At 47.1% G+C, this 18,070-nt stretch overlaps 1 protein-coding gene across 28 annotated transcripts in view; it reads right to left on the bottom strand.

Annotated features, from left to right (window-relative positions):
• Positions 1-18,070, bottom strand: part of RPH3A (rabphilin 3A) — a 295,693-nt gene that overhangs the window by 38,212 nt on the left and 239,411 nt on the right. For 24 of the 28 annotated variants that reach the window (XM_081546351.1, XM_081546330.1, XM_081546343.1 and 21 more), the window contains one exon: positions 15,404-15,550. In XM_081546351.1, coding sequence (XP_081402477.1) covers positions 15,404-15,432 — 29 coding nt within the window. In that variant the 5' untranslated portion in view covers positions 15,433-15,550. Of the gene's footprint in view, positions 1-15,403; positions 15,551-17,542; positions 17,810-17,920; positions 18,037-18,070 lie in introns of all 28 variants that reach the window. The other 4 variants (XM_081546349.1, XM_081546350.1, XM_081546346.1 and 1 more) reach the window with 1 other exon arrangement.

Genomic DNA, 18,070 nt, shown 5'->3' with positions numbered 1-18,070 from the left:
AAGGAATGCTCAAAATTCTCCAAGCCAGGCTTCAGCAATACATGAACCGTGAACTTCCAGATGTTCAAGCTGGTTTTAGAAAAGGCAGAGAAACCAGAGATCAAATTGCCAATATCCGCTGGATCATCGAAAAAGCAAGAGAGTTCCAGAAAAACATCTATTTCTGCTTTATTGACTATGCCAAAGCCTTTGACTGTATGGATCACAGTAAACTGTGGAAAATTCTGAAAGAGATGGGAATACCAGACCATCTGACCTGTCTCTTGAGAAACCTGTATGCAGGTCAGGAAGCAACAGTTAGAACTGGACATGGAACAACAGACTGGTTCCAAATAGGAAAAGGAGTCCGTCAAGGCTGTATATTGTCACCCTGCTTATTTAACTTCTATGCAGAGTACATCATGAGAAACGCTGGGCTGGAAGAAACACAAGCTGGAATCAAGATTTCTGGGAGAAGTATCAATAACCTCAGATATGCGGATGACACCACCCTTATGGCAGAGAGTGAAGAAGAACTAAAGAGCCTCTTGATGAAGGTGAAAGAGGAGAGTGAAAAAGTTGGCTTAAAGCTCAACGTTCAGAAAACTAAGATCATGGCATCTGGTCCCATCACTCCATGGGAAATAGATGGGGAAACAGTGGAAATAGTGTCAGACTTTATTTTTTTGGGCTCCAGAATCACTGCTGATGGTGACTGCAGCCATGAAATTAAAAGACGCTTACTCCTTAGAAGGAAGGTTATGGCCAACCTAGATAGCATATTTAAAAGCAGAGACATTACTTTGCCAACAAAAGTCCGTCTAGTCAAGGCTGTGGTTTTTCGAGTGGTCATGTATGGATGTGAGAGTTGGACGGTGAAGAAAGCTGAGCGCTGAAGAATTGATGCTTTTGAACTGTGGTGTTGGAGAAGACTCTTGAGAGTCCCTTGGACTGCAAGGAGATCCAATCAATCCATCCTAAAAGAGATCAATCCTGGGTGTTCATTGGAAGGACTGATGTTGAAGCTGAAACTCTAATACTTTGGCCACCTCATGCGAAGGGTTGACTCATTGGAAAAGACCCTAATGCTGGGTAGGATTGGGGGCGGGAGGAGAAGGGGACGACAGAGGATGAGATGGTTGGATGGCATCACCGACTCGATGGACATGGGTTTGGGTAGACTCCGGGAGTTGGTGATGGACAGAGAGGCCTGGCGTGCTGCAATTCATGGGGTCGCAAAGAGTCAGACACGACTGAGCGACTGAACTGAACTGAACTGATGGACATATGAATGGAGCCCTTGGAGACCTGGAGCAGTGAGAGCTTCAAATGCCAAAGTGGTTCTAGGTGGAATGAGGCAAGCAAGTCCCCAGACTTTGTCTACACATGGGGCTGGACCAGGCCTCTTGAAACTATAAGATTGTCCCCAGTGGGTCTAACTCAGTGGTGAAAGTGTTCCCTAGCAGGAAGCCCATGAGATGCCATTGCATGCTAGCTGGCTTCAAGGAGTCCCTCTGTGTTAGCTTCTTAGTAGTGATGTCACAAATTACAGCTTAGTGGCTTACAGCAACATAACAGTTCTAGAGATTACATACCTCACATGGGTTTCACTTAGTCAAGGTACTGGCAGGCAGGGGTGTGTTCTTGCTGGAAGCTCTAGGAGAACATCTGTTCCCTTGCCTTTTCTAATCTCTAGAAGCTGCCCACATTCCTTGGCTTGTGGCCCCTCCCTCCATCTTCAAAGCCAGCAGTGTAGCATTTTCCAATCTTGCTGTGACCCTCTCACCTCTCTCTTATAAGGACCCATGTGATTATATTGGCTATTCCAGGGTAATCTCTGTATCTCAAGATTCTTAATCATACCTGCAGTCCCTTTGGCCATGGAAGGTAACACAGTCACAGGTTCTAGGGGTTAGGATGTGAACATCTTTGCAGGATAGCATTATTCTACCCACTATACCCATATTCCTGCCCCCATCTGGCATGCAAGTTCTGTTTCCACCTGGTTCAGGTCCGAATCAGATTCAAGCCCTCTTCTCTGGAGCAAGGTTTGGGCAGTTCCTCCCTGCCTGGCTGTGGATGTCAGACAAATTAAGTTTTTGGACTCTGTGAGTTTCTGATCACCTTCTCTGGGTACTCAATCCCAAGAAAACAGACTCTCTCCACAGCACACGCACATGAACACTTGAACACACACACACACTTTTAGAATTTAGAAATGCGAGGCACTTATGATGCAGGAGTTGGGGTATCCTTGCTTGGGTGCACATTTGCACTTTGCGATTTCCTGGCTCTGAGACTTCAAGAAAGTTACATAACCTTTCTGAGCCTCTGTTTTCCACCTTAAATTTAATGAAAACAAAGTCCTTGCCTCCTGGAATTGTTGCAAAGATAAAACGAGAGTGTTTGTAAAGTGCTCGGAACATGGTAACTGCTCAGTTGTGGTTGCTGCTAATTATTTCTTCTGGAAATTTGTGGCTTTAATAGCTCCCTAGGCTCACATTTTTTCCCTGTGTAACTAGGGTGCTAAAATCTGTGCATGAAATCCGTCTTTCAAAAGCTTTTAACGGGGCTGCTGTAACTAGAAACTGACAGGACTCGTGTGCTCGTCTCTAAACACACACACAGATGGCACATACAACCACACAGGAACACGGGTGTGATTGGCACCCGCATACAGAGCATGCTTTCACACACACATGGCTGTATACACTGCTTTTGCAAGGAGCCTAGCCCTAGTTGGCTGCCTTCTGCAGACAAAGATATAAGCCAATTGCAGATCTGACAGTGCTTGTTTGTTAAGCTCAGGCTCCCTCAAAAAAAGTCCAAATTGGCCCCAGAAACGTTCAGGCAACTGCTTTTGAACTTTCAAACCAGCATTGCCATAGCATCTTGATGAATGTTGAAGAGAAGCCTAATGGATGTACAATTACTCCAGAAAGTAGGTTTAATGGGGTGAGCTGCAGAGCTGAGCAGAATACCCTGCCTGTGAAGGTGTGATGGCTTTACGTGCTGGTCCCTGAATTGGTGAGGAAAATGGCGAAAAGCTGGGCTTCCATCACTGATGGTGTGGAGATAGACAGCTGCCTTTAGAGCCATGATGGAGCATGATTGCACAATGGTTTGTAAGACGCAGTGAAGTGGGAGAGGGCGTCATGTTGTCTCTCTTTCTCTCTCTCTCTCACATACACACACCATTAATTCCAGAGTCATGCTGCTTTCCCCATCACCTTAATTGCCAAGTGGGGAGATGCTACCGTTAGGTTTATTAAGCTTGGCATTTCCTGAAGTCTAGATTGGGTCATCTAGACTGTGAACATGGCTGCTCTGAAGGGGGCTGGTCTGAGACTCCAATGCCAAGGTGTCTCAGGAACCGTCCTTAAATCCCTTCATCATGAAGCCATGCTGCTGGCATGCAGGGTGCGTGCAGTTCAGACTCATTAATTTCTACTGCTATTTATTACAGTCATTACCTGGGGAGCTGTTGATCATACTCTCTCTCCTTGATGGATTGGTCAATGGGATTCTGGTCTGGACCCCAGCACTTTGGGGAAGGTGGTCACCCCGGGTCAGGGTTGGAGCCAAGAGAGCAAGCCTGAGGGCCCCACTGGGCCGATGTGGTCAGCTGGGCAAGGGACTGGGTCATTTAAACCCAATAATAGCAACAGTCATCGGGTGCTGGGCTAAGCATTCCTTGTGCATTGTTTTCCTTAAGCCAGCTGATCTCACCTGTGAGGTCAGTTCTATTATTCACTCCCACTTTACAGGTGGGGGAATGAGGCACACAGACAGGAAGTCACTTACCAAGGGCACACAGCCAGCAAGTGGCCGAGATGGGACTGGAGGCTGGGTCTAGCTACTTGGGTGCTGTTACCCACTTTGGAAGAATGAAGCCTTTGTTTCTTTTCAGTGCTTACAGTTGGGGCTCTTTCTAACTCCTGCAACTGCCCTTTCTTGTCATGGAAAGTAGGGTTGAGAGAATATGATGCTAGGCCCACAGCGAACAGTGGAGAAGGGTGAACTGCCCCACTGTAGGAAGAAGTGTGTGACATTGAATCTTTTAACCTGAGCGGATATATGAGACACCCTGTAAATTATTGACTTCCCTGAAGCTCTGAAGTCTTTTGTCAATTGCCTTCCCTACCTGCACCTCTGAAAGGCAATAAGATAATGTGGAAAGACAGATTCAAGTTCAAAGTTTGGTTTGGCCATGAAAAGACTGTGTGCCCCTGGGCAATGCCTTAACTTCAACTTCACTAATTTCATCTCTGACATAAAGACAGTAGTCTGTCACTCTGAGAGGACATAGTAGGGATTAAAGGTAATACAACATATTTGAAAGTTCCTAATACAATGCGTGGCTATAAATGATTCTCTCTCCATCAGTCAGTTCAGTTCAGTTGCTCAGTCGTGTCTGACTCTTTGCAACCCTATGGGCTGCAGCACGCCAGGCTTCCCTGTCCATCACCAGCTCCCGAAGCTTGCTCAGACTCATGGCCATTGAGTCGGTGATGCCACCCAACCATCTCATCCTCTGTCGTCCCCTTCTCCTCCTGCCTTCAATCTTTCCCAGCATCAGTGTCTTTTCCAATGAGTCAGTTCTTCGCATCGGGTGGCCAAAGTATTGGAGCTTCAGTTTCAGCATCAATCCTTCCAATGAATAGTCAGGACTGATTTTCTTTAGGATTGACTGGTTTGATCCCCTTGCAGTCCAAGGGACTCTCAAGAGTCTTCTCTAACACCACAGTTCAAAAGCATCAATTCTTCAGCGCTCAGTTTTCTTTATGGTCCAACTGCCGTATCCATACATGACTACAGGAAAAACCATAGCTTAAATCTCTCTATAGAATAGCAGAATAGGCATCTAACTCTGAAGCCAGCTAGTCTGGGTTTGCAATCCCAGCTGTATTGCTTGTTAGCTGTGTGACCCTGGGAAGTTGCTTAACCTCTCTGTGCCTCAGTTTCCTCATCTGTAAAATGGGAATGATAATAACATGGCTTAATGCGTAAAGCTATTGTGAGGGTTACATAGATAAATCTACATAAAGCTTTAAGTACATTGCCAATGCATGATGCTTTATAATGGTGGGCTATTATTATTTCCCTAGAAGTTGAGTATGGTTGGAGGAAAATTCTCATTTGTTTCTTCTTCCTTTTTTGAGTCACTCAGTGAGAAGGCTAGAGCAGTGATTCTCAACAGGGGGTGATTTTGCCCCTCAAGGGGGCATTTGGCGATGTCTGGAGACATTTTGGATCATCACAGCTTGGTAACAGTCCCAGTTACTACAGGCATCCAGTTGGAGGGAGCCAGAGATGCTACTAAAAATTTCCACAGGGCACAGAACCACACCCACCACAAAGAATTCTCTCTCTCCTGATGTAAATATTGCCAAGGTTCAGGAACCTGGGACTAGATGGACTTGGAGATGGACATAGTCCAACTCCAACTCCCCATTTTGTAGATGAGGTCTGGTAAGTCAGTTGGGTTTAGAATTATCCAACATGCATTCATTTGCTCTCTTCCTTTTATGCCAGGCACTGGACTGCTTAAAGAATCAGGAAGATATCTGTTTTCATTGGGGGCTTCTCATATAGCTTAACTGGTAAAGAATCTGCCTGCAATGCAGGAGACCTCAGTTCAAGCCACTCCAGTATTGTTGGGCTTCCCTGGTAGCTCAGCTGGTAAAGAAGCCGCCTGCAACGTGGGAGACCTGGGTTCGATCCCTGGGTTGGGAAGATCCCCTGGAGAAGGGAACAGCTATTCACTTCAGTATTCTGGCCTGGAGAATTCCATGGACTGTATAGTCAGTCCATGGGGTCGCAAATAGACACAACTGAGCGACTTTTACTCACTCACTCAGTTTTCATCTTGTGCAAACAGATTCCATATATTATTAAGGATGCATGGACATAAGAAAGCATTGATCTGATCCCTTGGAAAACTGAGGTACTACTCAGTGTTTCTCAACATTTGGGGATTCAGGATCCCCCCAAACCTGATGACATCTATAAATATCTATAAATATTTCTTCTTAAAAATGAACACATACACACAGATAACTATGTTTATAATAACAGGATGCCCCAGAACCCTTGAGTTCTATCCACAGAATGTCTAGGACTCCAAGTTAAAAAAAAAGTAGCAGAGAGGAGAAGATGACCTGGCTTGTTGTCAGCTTGTCAAACCAGAGGAAAGATGCCTAGCTAATTAGATGTAGCAAATTCCAAGCATTATTACTCACTTCTCCCTCTGTCCTCATTTTGAGAAAAATTCTGTGCTAAGACTATAGGGGATGGTGGAACTGAGATGGGGAGGTGACAGAAATTCAACAGATTTTGTCAACATCAGGTTTCCCAGTGTCTCTTGGACTTCCTCCTCCATCACAGTGTTTGGACACCAAGGTTAATGACAAACCCTAATTACTTCTTCGGATCCATCTGTTGAGGGACATCAACCTCAAATGGAAACTACCAAGCTGCCTGTCCCCTTGCAGACAGAATATATGAGCAAATGCCTTTGAGAGGCTCTGCATAGAAAGAAATATGATAAAGACATGGAGGAACCTACCAAGGAAACAAAACAAAAACAAAACCTGCACACACAAATTTCCCCAGGCAAATGTTTAATTCCAGATTTAATATGTTTTAAAAGTCCTGTGGGCACCCTCTGGGTGTCTGTTCAATTCACAAAGGACCTTGGCACTCTCTTGAGAAGCACTCAGCATCCTTGTTTGTGTAGCCTGGCACCTCTGGTCATGGCTGATTGGATGAGGGGCAGGCACTCAGAGTGACCTGGACCAATCAAAGTGCCTTTCTTGGGAATTTGGAATAAGGGCTAAGAAGAAATATAGCAACCAAAGAGGTACAGTATGCGATTATATTTTCTAAGATGTGGATGAGAAGCAGAACTTTCATGAGTCTAGGCTGTGTCCCTGCCCTTGGATCCCTTGAGATATCTCTGAATCCTTTACATTCAAGTCCCCCTTTTGCCTAATGGAGTAGAATCTCCAAAGAGAACTCCCATTAACAGCTTCCTCCCCTGGATGTGTAAGTCATTCTTCCAGGAAGAGGTGGATCCCTTTCTCCTCTCCAGTAGAATCCAGTGGAGTGATGCTCTACCAGTCCCAGACCTAGCTGTTAAGAATCCCGATGACTTCCATTTTTGCTCTCTTTGCCAGGTAAAGGGACTCAGGCCAGACAACTGAATAAGGAAAGATTTCTTGGAAAGAGGGGCCATGCAGAGCACACTGTGTGGAAGGATTGGAGCTTTCCTGGCCCTTCCAGTCCAACCCAGTCACTCACTGAATGCAGTTGAGTGAGTGACCCCTTGCCCATGCTACACGGAGCAGAAAATCAATCTGTCAGAGTCCTGCCTAAATTCTTAACCCACAGAATCATGAAAAATAGTAAATTGTGGTTGTTGGCAGTCAGGAAGTGTTGGGTGGTGTGTTATGCAGTCATAGTTAACTGAAACAATCTAGCTAGAGTTAATATCCTTTCTTGCAAGCCAAATGTCCTAACCAGTATAGAAAGTTTATAGCAGTCAGGGCATGCAAAATAAATTCTGAGATCCCACTTAGGCTTGAATAAGGAATGTGGGCAAAATGAGGCTCTTTAATGAGTTTCCCATCTGACTGTCATCCTTCCCTCCAGGGATGCTGAAGAAAGCAGAGCTTGATTGTGGGCTGAGTAGTGAGTGAAGGTTTAGATACCCCCATGGTCAAAAGCAAACAGGCTCCAAGGCAAGAATCAGCTCTGGTCAGCTGCATTGCCTGGGGCTCCCTAGGGCAGCTAACTCTAGCTAAACCACCCTAGGGAGGCAGCAACTCCTGGGACACCTGAAGCTGATTCTCACTTGGAATCCTCCACGGCTTTAGGACCATGGAGAAAAATTCTGACAGCTTTGGAGGTAGAAATAGGTTAGTAAGATCACTGGGAAGGAATCACTGGGCCATTATAGAAGGGATTCTAGCTTCTAGCTCCCCAAATGTTCCCTCTAAACCTGAGCTTTAAACACTTCCGTATTCTGCAGAGTCTAACAATTTGAGGCCAGGCCTTCAGGAAAGACACCTAATAGTTAGGAGCATAATTCTGAGAGTCAGCCAGAGAAGGACACGTCTCTTAGCTCTGTGTGACCTTGGACGAGTGACCTAGACTTTCGAAGCCTCAGTTTCCTCACCTGCAAAATGGGGATAATAATAGAACTACTTGATCAGGCTGAGAGGTGCAGTTAATGAGTTAAGCCCATATGAAGATTCGGTGTTTGGCAAACAGTAAGTACTCAGTCTATAAATGGTACCCATTATAATGATTGCTTATTATGTAAACAATGACTTTGCATGTCTCCCAGATGACTGTTAGGTAACAGAAAAGGAAGTTCAGCATCACAGAGCTGTCTGGGCCCAGAAGGGGACACAGTTGTATCTGCAGGTTTAGTAGAAAGAGCTCATTTGTTAAGAGGGGCAGCCAAGAACATGGTACAGGGTCTTCCACCAGACACCCCCAAATACTGTACAGTTGGATCAGGAAGGATCCTGAGACCCAGGCTGACCTGCCTTACTGGATGGGTGGGGAACTGAAGCCCCCAAGGCTCATTAACTGAGCCTCAGGTTCTGGAGGGGGAGCCCCGATGGCACCCCATTTTCAGCCTCACTCTGTGTCTGATGTGTTGCTCTCCTTTCATCTGACTCCACTCTGATCCTCTCCCAGGAAAGCGTGGGTTGAACAGGAATGAGGGCAGGTTCGAGCTCATAAGACACAAATAGCATGGGTTTGCCTCTGGCGATGCCACCAGCGAGGGCTGGCAGCTGGAAGGGTGCGGGGAAACAGCGGCAGCCAGAATCCTCCAGGACTGTCCTCCCTCCCAGCAGGATGAGAAAATGTACTGTCTCAGCAAGGGGACACTCTGTCACCATGGGCTTGGCCCCGGCTTCCCTGGAAGGCTCTCAGATTTCCTTCAGGGGAAGCCAGGGGCTTGCCAAATCACAGTCTCGGGCATAATTCTAGAACAGAGGCCTTGGTCGGTGTAAAAACACACATTTCCTCAGCAAACGCATTGTTAAATGATCATTACCATTAACTGAGCATGTGCTCTGTGCCAGGCACCGTGATAATATTTTGCATGTGAATTAAACAATCCCAGAGAAATGTGTGCTAAGTTATCCGTGTTCTTGTTGTCCTTCAGTCGCTAAGTCGTGTCTGACTCTTTGCGACCCCATGGAATGCAGCACACCAAACTTCCCTGTCCTTCACTATGTCCTGGAGTTTGCTCAAACTCATGTCCATTGAGTCGATGATGCCATCCAACCATCTCATCCTCTGTCACCCTCTTCTCCTCCTGCCTTCAATCTTTCCAAGCATCAGGGTCTGCAGAGGCTGCAGGGTCTGCACCTACTTCCTGTGTGTTCTTAACATCATTTTCCATCCAGGAATAAAATGATCTGCAGAGCCTCCCCATTCTGCAGATGAGGAAACTGAGGAAGGGGGAGCTCAAGTGGCTTTCGTAAGGTCACACAGGGGATAAGAAATAGGGCTGGATTTTGAACCCAGGTCTGTCTGACTCTGAGGCCTCAGGAGTTAACTGCTGTGCTCTTCCACCACATCACCAGATCAGGCAATGTAGCAGGACATGGGAGGAAAGGCAGGGAGCCCACCTACCCTGTTCTTGAATGTTCAAGCTAGAATCCGCTTAATTCACAGTTCAGTTCAGTTCAGTTCAGTCGCTCAGTCGTGTCCGACTCTTTGCGACCCCATGAATTGCAGCACGCCAGGCCTCTCTGTCCATCACCAACTCCCGGAGTCTACCCAAACCCATGTCCATCGAGTCGGTGATGCCATCCAACCATCTCATCCTCTGTCGTCCCCTTCTCCTCCCGCCCCCAATCCTACCCAGCATTAGGGTCTTTTCCAATGAGTCAACCCTTCGCATGAGGTGGCCAAAGTATTAGAGTTTCAGCTTCAACATCAGTCCTTCCAATGAACACCCAGGATTGATCTCTTTTAGGATGGATTGATTGGATCTCCTTGCAGTCCAAGGGACTCTCAAGAGTCTTCTCCAACACCTCAGTTCAAAAGCATCAATTCTTCGGCGCTCAGCTTTCTTCACCATCCAACTCTCACATCCATACATGACCACTCGAAAAACCACAGCCTTGACTAGATGGACTTTTGTTGGCAAAGTAATGTCTCTGCTTTTAAATATGCTATCTAGGTTGGCCATAACCTTCCTTCTAAGGAGTAAGCGTCTTTTAATTTCATGGCTGCAGTCACCATCAGCAGTGATTCTGGAGCCCAAAAAAATAAAGTCTGACACTATTTCCACTGTTTCCCCATCTATTTCCCATGGAGTGATGGGACCAGATGCCATGATCTTAGTTTTCTGAACGTTGAGCTTTAAGCCAACTTTTTCACTCTCCTCTTTCACCTTCATCAAGAGGCTCTTTAGTTCTTCTTCACTCTCTGCCATAAGGGTGGTGTCATCCGCATATCTGAGGTTATTGATACTTCTCCCAGAAATCTTGATTCCAGCTTGTGTTTCTTCCAGCCCAGCGTTTCTCATGATGTACTCTGCATAGAAGTTAAATAAGCAGGGTGACAATATACAGCCTTGACGGACTCCTTTTCCTATTTGGAACCAGTCTGTTGTTCCATGTCCAGTTCTAACTGTTGCTTCCTGACCTGCATACAGGTTTCTCAAGAGACAGGTCAGATGGTCTGGTATTCCCATCTCTTTCAGAATTTTCCACAGTTTACTGTGATCCATACAGTCAAAGGCTTTGGCATAGTCAATAAAGCAGAAATAGATGTTTTTCTGGAACTCTCTTGCTTTTTCGATGATCCAGCGGATATTGGCAATTTGATCTCTGGTTTCTCTGCCTTTTCTAAAACCAGCTTGAACATCTGGAAGTTCACGGTTCATGTATTGCTGAAGCCTGGCTTGGAGAATTTTGAGCATTCCTTTACTAGCATGTGAGATGAGTGCAATTGTGCGGTAGTTTGAGCATTCTTTGGCATTGCCTTTCTTTGGGATTGGAACGAAGACTGACCTCTTCCAGTCCTGTGGCCACTGCTGAGTTTTCCAGATTTGCTGGCATATCGAGTGCAGCACTTTCACAGCATCACCTTTGAGGATTTGAAATAGCTCAACTGGAATTCCATCACCTCCACTAGCTTTGTTCGTAGTGATGCTTTCTAAGGCCCACTTGACTTCACATTCCAGGATGTCTGGCTCTAGGTGAGTGATCACACCATCGTGATTACCTGGGTCGTGAAGATCTTTTTTGTACAGTTCTTCTGTGTATTCTTGCCACCTCTTCTTAATATCTTCTGCTTCTGTTAGGTCCATTACCATTTCTGTCCTTTATCGAGCCTATCTTTGCATGAAATGTTCCTTTGGTATCTCTAATTTTCTTGAAGAGATCTCTAGTCTTTCCCAATCTGTTGTTTTCCTCTATTTCTTTGCACTGATTGCTGAGGAAGGCTTTCTTATCTCTCCTTGCGATTCTTTGGAACTCTGCATTGAGATGGGAATATCTTTCCTTTTCTCCTTTGCTTTTCACTTCTCTTCTCTTCCCAGCTATCTGTAAGGCCTCCTCAGACAGCCATTTTGCTTTTTTGCATTTCTTTTCCATGGGGATTTTCTTGATCCCTGTCTCCTGTACAATGTCACGAACCTCTGTCCATAGTTCATCAGGCACTCGGTCTATCAGGTCTAGTCCCTTAAATCTATTTGTCACTTCCACTGTATACTCATAATGGATTTGATCTAGGTCATACCTGAATGGTCTAGTGGTTTTCCCTACTTTCTTCAATTTAATCTGAATTTGGAAATAAGCAGTTCATGATCCGAGCCACAGTCTGCTCCTGGTCTTGTTTTTGCTGACTGCATAGAGCTTCTCCATCTTTGGTTGCAAAGAATATAATCAATCTGATTTCGGTGTTGACCATCTGGTGATGTCCATGTGTAGAGTCTTCTCTTGTGTTGTTGGAATAGGGTGTTTGCTATTACCAGTGCGTTCTCTTGGCAAAACTCTATTAGCCTTTGCCCTGCTTCATTCTGTACTCCAAGGCCAAACTTGCCTGTTACGCCAGGTGTTTCTTGACTTCCTACTTTTGCATTCCAGTCCCCTATAATGAAAAGGACATCTTTTTTGGGTGTTAGTTCTAGAAGGTCTTGTAGGTCTTCATAGAACCGTTCAACTTCAGCTTCTTCGGCGTTACTGGTCGGGGCATAGACTTGGATTACCGTGATATTGAATGGTTTGCCTTGGAAACGAACAGAGATCATTCTGTCGTTTTTGAGATTGCATCCAAGTACTGCATTTTGGACTCTTTTGTTGACCATGATGGCTACTCCATTTCTTCTAAGGGATTCTTGCCCACAGTAGTAGATATAATGCTCATCTGAGTTAAATTCACCCATTCCAGTCCATCTTAGTTCGCTGATTCCTAGAATGTCGACGTTCACTCTTGCCATCTCCTGTTTGACCACTTCCAGTTTGCCTTGATTCATGGACCTAACATTCCAGGTTCCTATGCAATATTGCTCTTTACAGCATCGGACTTTGCGTCTATCACCAGTCACATCCACAGTTGGGTATCGTTTTTGCTTTGGCTCCGTCCCATCATTCTTTCTGGAGTTATTTCTCCACTGATCTCCATTAGTATATTGGGCCCCTACTGACCTGGGGAGTACATCTTTCAGTGTCCTATCCTTTTGCCTTTTCATACTGTTCATGGGGTTCTCAAGGCAAGAATACTGAAGTGGTTTGCCATGCCCTTCTCCAGTGGACCACAATCTGTCAGACCTCTCCACCATGACCCATCCGTCTTGGGTGGCCCCACACGGCATGGCTTAGTTTCACTGAGATAGATAAGGCTGTGGTCCGTGTGATCAGATTAGCTAGTTTTCTGTAATTTTAGTTTTAGTGTGTCTGCCCTCTGATGCCCTCTCGCAACACTTACCGTCTTACTTGGGTTTCTCTTACCTTGGGCCTTGGGTAATTCCTCTAGCCGCCGCCGCCGCCACCGGCCCCAGCCCCTGGCCTGGCCTGGGCCCTGTCGGCCGCCGTCCCCGGCCCCCGGCCTGGCCTAGCCCCTCTTGGCTGCCGCCCCCGGCCCCCAGACCGGCCTAGCCCCTGTCGGCCACCGCCCCCGGCTCCCGGCCCGGCCTAGCCCCAGAGATCCCCTTAATTTACACCCAAAGGCAGCCCAGTTAACAGGGATAGATTCTGACATAAATCTAAACCAGCCAGTCGCAGTGTCTTCTCTGGAAATTTGGACCCTGGACTACAAAATTCCAAGCTCTCCAGCCTCATGGCCACAGGAGACGCAGAAAGAAACTGGGTTGTGTGGGTGGGAGGAGCATTGTCTACCATGTTCACTCACTCACTCAACAAATACTTTACTGCACACCTACTATGTACTAGGTCCAGGGATTCCATGGTGAACAAAATAGGCAACAAGGTCTATACTCAGGAATCTTATCATCTGATAGTGAGAGATATACAGCAGTCAAATTCAATGTAAAATACAAAGTGTGTTAGCTGGTGGGAAAGTGGTATGTAGGAAAAAGGTTGGAAGTTCTTGCCTCCAAGCAAGAATTTAACATCCATATCCTTTTGCAAGGATATCCTTTCTGCAAGGCTGAGGCCTCTTATTGGTTGAAGTGAACACACACACCTACACACACACTCAAGCTCACACTCACACACTCACAAGACCTCCAGCCTCACCTCCAGTGAGGACAACTCCTCACTCCTGATATATCTTTTTAAAAGCAAAATAAAAACTCAACCCTATAAGCAAACCCCTCAAGACCTACTCAGGAAGCTGATGGAGGGCTGAACACAAGCTGACTCTGCCTATGCCAGGTTATATGTCACTTGTCAGCATCACCTCTGATCCCCCAGTCCACCCTGAATAAAACGATCCGCAGACGCTCAAATCAAAGGCGCCCACTTCCTGTGTGTTCAGAACATCATTTTCCACCCAGGAGCCTTGTTAACCCCCTGCTGAGTGGATGGGCAGGGAGATGGAAGGACACCCCAATGCCCAACCAGTTGTGAGCAGTCAGCAAAGGCTGCTCCCCACTCTGCCCCAGGGAAGAAAGGTCTGGGAAGGAGGTGACATCTCAGTGACCCCTCCCATTTCCCATCTGAGGTTCAGTCTTGGAGGACCGCTTGGTGGCCTCCCTGAGTCGTGGCAGTGGAAACTTCTATCCATGCCATGAACCGCACCCCCACCCCCCAACACACATATACTCACTCTTCTCTTCTCCCAGGCACGCCACCCCTCTCACTTCCCCATCCACTACCCCTCCCGCTCTAACACTCCCCTGGCTCACTGACGCTTTCACTCCCTGACACACACAAGCCACACATTGTTCTTCCATCCCTTATGTGTTTTTGTTACCTCTGCCCTCCAAACCCCACTTTACCCCTCCCTGCTACCTACCATTCATTAAACACAAAGTATGCCCAGACCACATGATGCAAAGAACCAACTCATTGGAAAAGACCTCGATGCTGGGAAAGATTGAAGGCGGGAGGAGAAGGGGATGACAGAGGATGAGATGGTTGGATGCCATCACCGACACAATGGACATGAGTTTGAGTAGGCTCCGGGAGTTGGTGATAGACAGGGAAGCCTGGGGTGCTGCAGTCCATGGGGTCGCAAAGAGTCGGACACAACTGAGTGACTGAACTGAACTGAATGCCCAGGCCTGTGCCAGGAATGATACAAGCATCATTTCACTCCTTACGACAGTCCTGTGGACGATGACTTTTATATCCATCCCCCAATCTATGAGTGAGCAAACCAAGGCTCAGAGGGTGAAGCAACGGGCGTGGGAGCTGCAGCTGATAAGCAGGGAGTGGAGATGGAACCCTGAGTTCTTGGTGTCCAGACCCATCAGCTTAACCTCTGCTGCCTCCCTCTCACGTTGGCTCCCCTTTAGGAAGGATTTCTCCCGTTCTCTCATATAGTTCATTTCAGGTGTGCATTCTCTTTCCCGTACTGTGCCTTTGATGTAGACTTGCTCCCCTTTACCTCACCCTCAGCTGTACGTTCTGCCTATGTCACTAGAACACATTTCTGTGCAGCCGGAATGTACTCACACACACACCTCCAGCCTCCAGAGACAATCTCCCCCTTCTCCATCTTTAATGCACCCCCCAGCCCAGACATCCCCCTCCCCAGCCAGCCCCCAGCCCACTCTCTCCTCTGTTCTCTTTTCTCCTCTCCCAGCTCTCTCATCTCCTGCACCGAGGATTCCGGTTCTGCCTGAGTGGGTGGCTTGGTGCATCACAGATCACAAACCCCAAAGGCAGCCCTGCTCCGTCCCCTCTCCCAGCACCCCGCCCTGGGCAGCACGGCCTCCCGGCCCTTGACGGCTCTAAGAATGGAGGGAAGCGCGGGGCCTCACCCGATTCGCTCCTGTTCCATCTCTTCCATCTTCTCAGCGCGAGCGATCACCTTGTTGATGATTTCCTTCTCCTCATCTGTCAGCTCTTCCTGTTTCCTCTGTCTGTCCGGCTGACTGCTGGGGTGGACAGACCATCCTGTCTGGAGCCTGAAAGGTAATTTGGGAAGGCGTGAGGCTGGAGAGAAAGTAGGCTGTTGTGGTTAGGCTCTAGCCTCTGGAGTCTGGTAAACCTCAGTTCAAATCCCTTCAGGCAAAAGAATCCCAATCTCTCAGAGCCTCAGTTTGCCCATCTCTACAATGGGGCACATGGGGGCTTTGCAGGTGGCACAGTGGTAAAGAATCTTCCTGCCAATGCAGGAGACGCAGGAGATAGGGATTCAATTCCTGGGTCAGGAAAGTTCCTCTGGAGGAGGACATAGCAACTCACTTCAGTATTCTTTCCAGGAAAATCCCATGGACAGAGGAGACCGGTGGGCTGCAGTCCATGGGGTTGGAAAGAGTAGGACATGACTGAGCGACTAAGCATGCACACACACACACACACACACACACACACACACACACACACACATTGGGGAACATATACATCCTTCATAGAGTTCTGCTGAGTTTATTTTTCTTAAGTGCTTAGCATGTGGCAGACACTCTTGACTTGACATTTGAAGGAAGTTAATGGAAACCTGGGCTTCCCCTGTGGCTCAGACAGTAAAGAATCTGCCTGTAACGTGGGAGACCTAGCTTCTATCCCTGGGTTGGGAAGATCCCCTGGAGAAGGGAACGGCTACCCACTCCAGGATTCTGGCCTGAAGAATTCCATGGACAGAGAAGCCTGGTGGGCTACAGTCCATGGGGTTGCAAAGAGTCAGACACAACTGAGCGACTTTCACTTTTCATGGAAACCTGTAGGATAATGGTGCTCTCAGGAAAAGAGTCCAAACAGTAGACTTTACAACTGGAGTGGAAAAAATTCTGGGAGAGTGGTCTGAAGCCCTGGATCCCAGGTTGACCCCAACCCCTACCTGGCACAAATATGTTTAGTGTGGACCACAGCAATTTTTTTTCAAGTTTAAACTAGTCGCCAATTAGTTTTATAAAAATCTCTCCATTTCACACAAACATCTAGATTTCCTGCCTCCAAAGCTCCTGCAGCATTTTAAGTTCCATCCTGTGCTCTTCTTGACTTTTATGTTTTAATAAAAAAGCAAATACTGACATGGACTTCCCAGGGAGCAACAGTGGTAAAGAATCTGCCTGCCAATGCAGGATATGTAAAAGACGTGGGTTTGATCCCTGGGTTAGGAAGCTCCCCTGGAGGAGGGCATGGCAACCCACTCAATTATTCTTGCCTGGAGAATCCCTTGGACAGAGGAGACTGGTGGGCAACAGTCCATGGGGTGGCAAAGAGTCGGACATGACTGAAGCAACTTAGCAGCAGCAAATACTGATGTAGCACCTCCTGGAGGCCCACATTACTTCATTTAATCCTCACAAAATTTCTACAAGGCAGGGATGATCATTGTCTATTTTCTGGTGAGGAGACTTGGGTGTGGAGAAATTAGACAACTTGGCCGAGGTCGCACAGCTGGAAAGTGGCAGAGGTGGAATTCAGACCTGGGCAGCCTGCACACTTAACCTCCCCAATATGAGGTGAATTGAATGCCTGTCTGTGTAGCCCCGGGGATGGTGCAGAGGATCAGAGCTGGGTAGAGAGCTAATGCTACGGTCTATGGCAAGTTATCATTTTCTCCACTAATAATATCCTCCACCACCCCAGGCGCTGAGGGGCATCACCCAAGTGGAATGCAGGGCTCAACACCACTAGAAATTCTTGTCCCTGTTGGGGAGAAAAAAAATCAGTAATTACGAATCCCCTGGAGCCAGCACCCAATTAGCTGCCAGCCTCTATTACTTCCACTGCTCTAATCACGTCAGCAGGCATGAAATTGCCTTTTGACACTTAAAGTTGAAAATTAAAAGCCCCAACTCCTTCCCTCCTCTCTCCCCACCACCTCTCACATCCTCCCACCTTAGCTGGTTTGTTCAGAAGAGCAAAGAAGGAAGAGTTTGAAAGCAACTGGAAGCAGATGTCTTGTGAGAAAGAGGAGGGAGCGGCTGGGGGAAACACTGATGGAAACATACCTTGCTTTGGATCAGGGGCCTCTGGGGATGAACAAATGCTAAACATACTCGATGGAAGAAAGATCAATATGGCAGCCAGTATACCAGATGGTTCCCCAGGATATCTGCCTCCTGGTATTCACTCTCTCTGTGTTGTCTTCTTTCACATTGAATCCCAGCTGGTGCTGTGTGACCAGCTGAATACAATGGGTGTGACCATGGGTGACTTCCAAGGCTAGGTCATGAAAGACATTGAAACTTCTGCCTTGGTCTCTTGGGTCATTCAGTCTAGGGGAAGTCAAATGCCATGTTATGAAGACACTCAAACATCCCTGTGAAGAGGAACTGAGCCCCTGCCCCCACCCCACCCCTGCCACCCAACAGCCAGCACCAACTTGCCAGTGACCCTCTAGTCCTTGTCAAATCTTCAGATGGCCTCAGCCCCAGCTGACATATGACTGCAGCTCTGCCAGGATCACCTAGCCAAGTCACTCTCAAATATCTACCAACAAAATCTGTAAGAGGTAATAAGCAGTTACTGATGTTTAA

This window comes from Giraffa tippelskirchi, chromosome 11 (genome assembly GCF_054371585.1).
Source record: "Giraffa tippelskirchi isolate mGirTip1 chromosome 11, T2T-mGirTip1v1.2.pri, whole genome shotgun sequence".
Taxonomy (NCBI): Eukaryota; Metazoa; Chordata; class Mammalia; order Artiodactyla; family Giraffidae; genus Giraffa; species Giraffa tippelskirchi.
The sequence above is the reverse complement of the archived record's forward strand: the minus strand, read 5'-3'. Positions and strand labels throughout refer to the sequence as shown.